The 8,590-nt window shown below is 29.1% G+C and overlaps 1 protein-coding gene across 1 annotated transcript; it reads left to right on the top strand.

Annotated features, from left to right (window-relative positions):
• The first annotated feature begins 6,230 nt into the window (after positions 1-6,230).
• Positions 6,231-7,913, top strand: LOC129892094 (peroxidase 3-like). The gene is made up of 4 exons (XM_055967639.1): positions 6,231-6,509; positions 6,774-6,971; positions 7,120-7,282; positions 7,375-7,913. The coding sequence occupies exons 1-4, from the start codon at positions 6,303-6,305 to the stop codon at positions 7,791-7,793; spliced, it is 987 nt and encodes a 328-aa protein (XP_055823614.1). The 5' UTR covers positions 6,231-6,302; the 3' UTR covers positions 7,794-7,913.
• Positions 7,914-8,590: the final 677 nt, after the last annotated feature.

Raw genomic sequence — 8,590 nt, 5'->3', positions numbered from 1 at the left:
TATGCATTTAATGTCATAACCCGACCTAGGGCCTAGTCGTAACACGGCAATCGAAACTCCGAAGGGCTCCAACCAAGCCTCTTGTACATATAATAAGCATACATAAAGTAAAATATAAATGAGGAAACATCATAAGAGAGTCTAAAACCATGAATAGAAATCTGAAAATGTTTTATGAAAACATAGACTCAAACATATGTCCAACTAGATGCTTCTAAACATGAGTATGGGTGGGGGCTAAGAAATTGAGGTTTTTAGTTGTCAGAGAATATTACCATTGTGATTTTCATGAATAACTGAGGTAGGGATAGTGGCTATCCAGAACTCAAGTGAGTTGGAAAGTGTGGTTGCGAGACGAATATGCTTTATATTGTAAGACAATTAGATCAACTAGTGAGGGTTGGGCGAAATCATTGAACCGTTAAGATTGCTAGGTGGGGACTATTGGAGTGATGGAATAATAGTAAGGTGGGTCCCTAACCCACAGGTTTTAAGTTGTGACTAGGGTGGTAGTGGAACCGTATTGTTTAGGGTGGTGAATACCCTAATGGTGAGAATAAGGAGTGCGCTTATTGGGCTGGGGTGAGTAAATTGAGGAAGTTTAAGTACTATGATATCTCTTATTTCTCTGTTCATATATTTTGCGGTGGGTATCAGCTTGAACGATGATGCCTACCAGTACGTGTTATTTGTACTGATACTATTCTTGTTATGCCACTTGGCATAGTCTGATTGTAGGATCAGTTATGTCTCTTAGGTGAAGATGAAGGCGATCCTCCAGCAACTTCTATTTTTTCCTTATCTTGGTGAAAGCTGGGTCATTGGTCTTTTATTTTATTTCTACTCTTAGTAGCTATTGTACTTGTTTAGACTAGTATCCTTGGGGGATTTTGTATAATTGTATAAGCTAGTCTTTAATATAGTTTTCTTTAGAAATTTTGCTTTAATTATTCAAATTTGTTTAAAATTCCGTAATTGTTCATATATAAGGAGTTAAGAGTTCTTCTACACAGATCATAAAGTGGGTGCTCACACGCGTTCGATCGATTGGATCGTGACACAACTATTTAGTGGGACAACGACTAGCAAAAGAACGAATGAAAAATTATACACGTTCGTAGTGTTTGTTCCCTAATAAAGAAACCAATTGGACACAGCCTAGAAATAAAACACCACAACAGTTGGCAAAAGAATCGATTGAGACAACATGGAGAAAAAAAAAGTGAAATACTTCTAATCAACACTTTAATTCGTTGTTATAATTAAATTAATCACAAAAAAATTAAAGATCTCTTTATAAGCCATGCACATTCTTATATTCCCCCCTATAGCAATAGCATAAAGGATAAAGCCAAAAGTAGATTATTGATCTAATTAAGCTTTAATCAAAAGAATAAGCCTGAGTAGTTATTACTACACCCTCTAATTCCATATTAGTTGTATTTTTAAGTTATGCACACATATTAAGAAAATTATTAAATGATAAAATTTGAATCATATTTTTCTCTATTATCCTTTTGTTTAATCAGCATCATAAAGATGATTAAATGTGAAATCATAAATACAAATAGTTTTTTATTGAAATATAACTTTATAAGTAGGGTAGTTTATTTCTAGAAAATTACAAAATTTCATTAATGAAAAAAGTAAATATGAAAAATAAATTAAATATTTCTTTTAAACTTTAAATAATTTAATTATTTTAAATAATAAAATAAAATTTAAAAATTCGGTTAATATGAAATAGATGAAATATTAATAGCTACTAGTTGCTTGCTGGAAAGTTCAATGAGAAATGAAAAAGAAATATATAACTTATTTCAAAAAGTATTTTCTTTTACAGTTGTCATTTCTGATATTGGAAGCAACTGAACTTTAACTTCTTTTTTTTCAAAATTTTCCTACAAATGACAAGACATTGATTGATAGATTTTTTTTCTTTTCAAATTAATGGAATAAAACTACATTAAGAAAATACTGAGGATAGCTTGCATATAAGAAATTCTATGGTAAAAAATAGTTTGTCTGAGACAACCCCATATCTTGGAAACACAACCATTTTTGTTTTATGTGCTTTTAATAAGACTTTAATAGGAGTTGATAAAAATCGAATCGATTAATAAATTAAATTAAAAAAATATTATTAATTTATTGTTATTGAATTATTGGATTAACGAAATTTTTAATATTTTCATAAAAAATAATTATTGAATTATCGGTTCGATATTAATTTTTAATATCGACTTATTGGGTAAATCGATAACCTATTAAGACTATAGTAATTTATTATTTTCCATCTATACAAATATTAAATAGTAATATCAGTACCTTACGGGCTACTATTTTTTTCTTTTAGCCTTTAATTCACATTATTATATTAGTTCTTTAATGTGTATTGCACTTGTATAGTTCTTTTCGTGATTGTTACTATTGTTTCTATTTTATGAGCATTACGTAAAGATATATTATTGTTATGCACGCCAAATTATTGGAGAAATTATATATTTATTTTATGAGTATTTTCTTATTGGTTAAACCAAAAATCGAATCGTTAAAGATCAATAATCGATAAATCAAAAACCAATAAGAAATATCGTATTGGTTTTATATTGATTTAGCATATTTAAAAACCAAAAATCATTAAACCGAACCGATTATACACAAAATCGAATCGAATCGATTGATGCACATCCCTAGATTTTGGGTGTGTTTGGTAAGGAGGAAAATATATTATTTTTTTTTTGTTTTATTAGTGAAAAATTTTGAAAAATATTTCTCATAGAAAATAATTTTTTATATATGCAAAAAAATGACTTTCATAATAAAAATAGGAAAAACAACTAAACAAGTTCCACATTAATTATATCTTTCTTGACCTCCTATACACTGCATCTTCACTCCATACGAACCCACCACCCCTATATTCTCCGCTTTCACTTTTCATAATATTTATCTAGATTATATACAAGGGTGAGTCAAGTACATTAATTAGTGGCCTAAAGCCAAGATTGAATTGAACCCTTAAATTTTAATATATTATAAAGTTTATTATAGCCAATTTATTTAATTTTTTTTTGAAATATAGTATTTTAAATGTGTCAAACTTTTTCTAAATTTTTTTCCTCTTATATAATTTTTTTTACAGATAATATTCAAAATAAAAAATTATAATTTTTTTATAACTTACTATTACTAAAAAAAAATTAAAAAAATAAGGCCCTCTGTATTTGAAGGACACCTGCCTTTTTTTTAAAGCATGTAGAACCGGCCTCATTTTCAAGTTTCAATTATCTTGCCGACAAGCCATAATGTAAAGAATCAATTATTGGCACACAATGTAAATTATTTTCTCTGATATTTTGTGGATACAGTATTTACTATTTAGTAATTAATTTACTTGAATTGTAGGGACCACTCTTTATAAACTCGTTGAAAATGATTCTGAATTAGTTCGGCCTATTAGAGTGGACAATACTCATGACACTTGTGGCAATTAGGGGCGGAGCCATTTAATACTAAGGGTTTATCCGAATATTTTTGATAAAAAATTATATTATTTATATATGATTAAAATAAATTTTTATGTATATATAATAGATGTCGAATCTTCTTTGATAAATTCACATGTCTACTTATCAAATTTTGAACCTTCTTAGTCAAAATCATGACTGTGTCACATGATAAATAAATGAATTCAATACTTTTAAAACGCAAAACATAAGTTTATATATATAAGATTTACTAAACTTGTAATAAATAGTGTAGGTCTAAATCTGTAGTTTTAAAAATACAATAAGTTCAATACTAAGAGCTTGTTTGGATGGAGCTTATAACTTGTGACTATATGATAATTTTGAAATCTTAATCTATGACCTTTGGTATATTTTTATTGTTTTAGCTTAAAATAAGTGTTTATAAATATTTTTTTTTATTTTATTCAAACACTAAAAAACTGTTGAAAAGTTAATTTGGAGTTAAAATACCTAAAATTTATCTATCCAAACAGGCTTTAAGAATGTTAAAAATTGAAGCCACAAAATTTCAACTCTGGATTCAACATTAATTTGTGAAACTTGTTTTCCTAGTTGCACTATGAAAGTGGTTTTCAGAAGCTTGTTTTCTTAAAGAAAACATTTTCCAAGGAAAAACATAGAAAAATTAAAAAATATTTTCGTCCGTAACCCTAACTTAGTATTGACTTCCAATAATATCCTGCTGGAAATAACATTTTTTTGACCCTTTTCTCTAACAATGAATTAGGTTAATGAGTTCAATACATTTTTTCTTTCAACCAAAGGATGTTAGGAATTATTTTCTAGAGATGTACTCATATACGGACACGCATATATATATATATATACATACTACAAGAAAATAAGAAAAAAACTATGGATAAATTGTTTTAATTAAATACCAAAAATTTCATGCTAGCTAATTCCATTTAGCTACATATTAGTGACAGATTATTTTATGAAAATTCAATTAGTTAAGAACTATTTAATGATGTATTAGCTAAGAATTATCGATAAATTCCATAACTAATATATTTGAAATAGACATACTTTACAACTAAGCAAAACATAAATTTCAACACACATATATACATACCTTGTACGGACCATGTTGATCACAACTAAAATTGAGGAACAAACTTATGTCTTTTTTACCGCAAAGTTAAAGCAGCAGGAAATCTTCATCTTAAGCTTTAAGTAGAGTAGTACAATCTTGGCTTTTTCAAATGTACAAAGAACAAACTTTACTTTCTTGAGCATGAAGACAGTAGTCATATATGGAAACATGATTTGAAGTTTACAAATTCTCTATTTACTATCGAATCCATAGCTCGTTTTAATTAGTTATTGAGTTTGTTATTAAATATTCATATATATATAATTTATTCCTTAATAATAATACAAGATCTAAACAAAAAAAAATTAATTAGTTCATCCAAAATCATATATAATATTGTATTTTCGCTCCTGATAATATTGGGATGCTTTTCTAAACAAGGGACAAAAACATTTCCAAAGTTTTAATTAAGTTGCGAAGTTTTAACCATTGACAGGTAGTGGCGGAGCTAGGGGATGTAGGGATTCATCCGAATGGCGAATCTTCTTGACTTCTTCGTATATTTACTTTTTTGAGTCTATTTGAATTGACTTATTTTAGATATTTTTAACCCAAAATAATTTTTAAACACTTTTATTGTAATATGGTATGATAAAATAGTGTTTTAAACACTTATTTTTAAACTAAAAATTGTAAGTTAATATTTCTAACTTGTGATCTTGGCTTATACACCATAAATTGTAAATCCATTCAAATGGACTCTTATGTCTTTCTACTTATAAGTTATAACTATTAGCCCATTCAAACGAGCTCGTTATATTCTGAATAAATTCTTTTAGTGAATATACTAGCTCTGTCACTGTCGGTTAATGGTTATACAAAATACATTATTCAAGGGAATACACATTTTGAAATAAAAAATGTCGCAAACCAGCTCCAATAGTTTGAATTTTGGTTTAACAAAGGGATATGCCAAAAGCCTATACATGAGCTGTAAGGATTGCTATGGTAGCAGGTATTCAGATTATTAATTATTGCAATAACTTGTACCTTTAATTTTTCTTTTTTATTTTTGAAAAAAATAACTTGTACCACTTTTTTTCTTTTTCTTTTTTTAAAATAACTTGTACCTCGCATGCATGTACCGTCATAAATATCGATATCGATTGCAGGAGCAGGTGACCAAATTGAATAAATTAAAAATATATTTTATTATATTTTTTTAAAAAAAGGAGGAGCAAATAAGAACTTTATGGTTAATTTTTAAAGTACCGCACTGCTGGCTAAACTTTAAGGAATCGTTTGATTGAAAATAAGTTATTCCACAATTAACTATTCTGAAATTAGCTATCTAAGATAGACATCAAAATTTTATTCCTAAACTATTTTTTATTTTAAAATCATTTATTTTAATCTCTTACACCAAATGATCCGAATAGAAAGAAGAAAATGGGAGTCGTTTATATGTCAAAAAAAAGTTGAGTCGATATAAATAAGGAATTTAAATCATACAGAATGAGTCCAATGAGAAAGAGTCAAAAACTAAACCATTTTATATTGTTATAAAGAGTTCATTATTTAAATAAAATAATCATATGGCTAGTTATTTAGCTTGATTAGCAAGCCCACTAGGTCCCTATAAATTTGCTATTATGCTATTAGACTTGATGTGTGTGTAGTACAAAAACACATCAAAGAAAAAAAAAAGTTTCTTTGAGACAAAGCAATAGCAAATGGCTTCATTTAGCTATTTGATGGGTGTTTTGGTATTATGTATAATCATAGGCTGTGGAAATGCTCAATTGGAACTTAATTTCTATGCTAAAAGCTGTCCAAAAGCAGAGAAAATTATTAAAGATTTTGTTCAGCAACAAGTTCCTAAGGCTCCAAATACTGCAGCAGCTATACTCAGAATGCATTTCCATGATTGCTTTGTCAGGGTAAGTAACTAAGTATTACTCCCTCGGGTTTCAATTTACGTGCCTCACTTTCCTATTTAGTAGTTTGTTTAACAATGAAGATCACTTTCGAAAGTCATTTTTATTTTCTTGAATTTCGTTTTCAATCAAACTAAGACAGTTGAAATGTGACAGAGGGAGTATCATTTTTGCCCTGTTTCACATACAGAGTTTCCTTATGTTCTTAATGAATTTGCTTTGTTCTGATTCTGCTTTCGTTATTTTTATTTGATTTTATCTTTACAGGGTTGTGATGGATCTGTACTTCTTAATTTCACTTCAAGTACTGGAAACCAAACTGAAAAACAAGCTAATCCTAATCTGACATTGAGGGGTTTCTCATTCATTGATGCTGTTAAGAGATTAGTTGAAGCTGAATGCCCTGGAGTTGTTTCTTGTGCTGATATTATCGCATTGGTTGCTAGAGACGCAGTTGTGGTCACAGTAAGTGAAAAACTCGATAAAATAACCAAATTTAGGGGGTAATTAAGACTACTGCTAGTTTAGAAAATCTGAATAAAACACGTCAAGTTTGATGTTTAGGTATCTAATTATCTTCGTCTTCTTGTTGTTGATGTCACTGTCGTGATAGGGAGGTCCTTTTTGGAATGTGCCAACCGGTAGAAGAGATGGAACGATATCCAATGTCTCGGAAGCCAATGCTGATATCCCTGCTCCAACTAGTAACTTCACCAGACTACAACAATCTTTCGCGAAGAAGGGTCTTGATCTAAAGGACCTGGTCCTTTTATCAGGTACGAGTTTAAGTTTTTCTGTATACCGACAATGTATAATATTTTTTAATTTACCTCATGATGATAAGTTACTAAATACTATTTTATTTTAGGCGCCCATACCATTGGAGTGTCTCGTTGCTCCTCATTTTCGGAGCGTCTATACAATTTCACTGGTGTTCTTGGTACACAAGATCCATCTCTAGACAGCGAATACGCAGATAATCTCAAGTCAAGAAAATGCAGATCGATTAACGACAATACCACTATAGTTGAGATGGATCCAGGTAGTTTCAAGACATTCGATCTTAGTTACTTCAAGCTTTTGCTCAAAAGGAGAGGTCTATTCCAATCCGATGCAGCATTGACAACACGTACCACAACGAAATCATTTATCGAACAACTTGTCGATGGACCGCTCAACGAATTCTTCGCCGAATTTGGTAAATCCATGGAGAAAATGGGGAGAGTTGAAGTTAAGACGGGCAGTGCTGGTGAAATCAGGAAGCATTGTGCATTTGTGAATAATTGAAATTAAGTTCTAGTGATTTTGTGGTTGTATTTATTATTTATGTGTCCTCTGAGTGAATTGTTTGATTGGTGTAATATTATGTATCATGTACTTTTATATTTATTTCATTTTAATTTTGCAGTTTGCTGGTGTTCGGCTATTGTCTTTACAAGTTATAACAACTCCTTTAAGCTTTAAATTGTTAATGTTAAAATAAGGCAAACAAAAGTTAAAAGTTCCTGTGGAATTAGTACTGATTTATTCTACTTAAGATTCTGGTAAGTTTAACAAATATTACTGTATGTAGTACTGTTTTTCTTTTTGCTCGCTTGCAAATTAAGAAAGAAAAATATAGAAATAAGCAATGAATGCGTGTACTTTTCTTAGCTTAAAGTAGTGAAAACACAGAAGACTTGAAGCTAACGGAGGCGACAAAATGTTGAATCAATAGTCCCCCGTATTATTTTATGTAATACACTTTCTGATTTAGTTTGTCCCAAAAAATATATCACATTTTTATAATTAAAAAAAATAATTTTAAAATTAGCATGTTATTTTTAATGAAATAATTTATAACTATACAAATATCTAAAATTTATTTAGAACACAAATGTCACTCTTCATTTATTTCTTATATTGTGTGTTTGATCAAATGATGTCATATAAATTAAAATGGAGGAAGTATTGATTAAAAAACTGATAAAATCAAGAAATAATTCAATTAATAGTTAGAACCAAGAACAAGAAATAAAAGATGGGTTCACAAAGGCCTAGTGGTGAAAAAGTACTAAATAAATATATTGAAGTAGTTCTGATGC

Source organism: Solanum dulcamara, chromosome 6 (assembly GCF_947179165.1).
Source record: "Solanum dulcamara chromosome 6, daSolDulc1.2, whole genome shotgun sequence".
In the NCBI taxonomy this organism is placed as follows: domain Eukaryota; kingdom Viridiplantae; phylum Streptophyta; class Magnoliopsida; order Solanales; family Solanaceae; genus Solanum; species Solanum dulcamara.
This window is presented reverse-complemented; position numbering and strand designations above follow the sequence as displayed.

Bases quoted from the DNA above. Each gene is read 5' to 3' on its own strand.
- LOC129892094 (XM_055967639.1), top strand. From the start codon at position 6,303: ATGGCTTCATTTAGCTATTTGATGGGTGTTTTGGTATTATGTATAATC. The intron at 6,510-6,773 runs GTAAGTAACTAA...TTATCTTTACAG, and splicing joins TCCATGATTGCTTTGTCAGG to GGTTGTGATGGATCTGTACT. The intron at 6,972-7,119 runs GTAAGTGAAAAA...CTGTCGTGATAG, and splicing joins GAGACGCAGTTGTGGTCACA to GGAGGTCCTTTTTGGAATGT.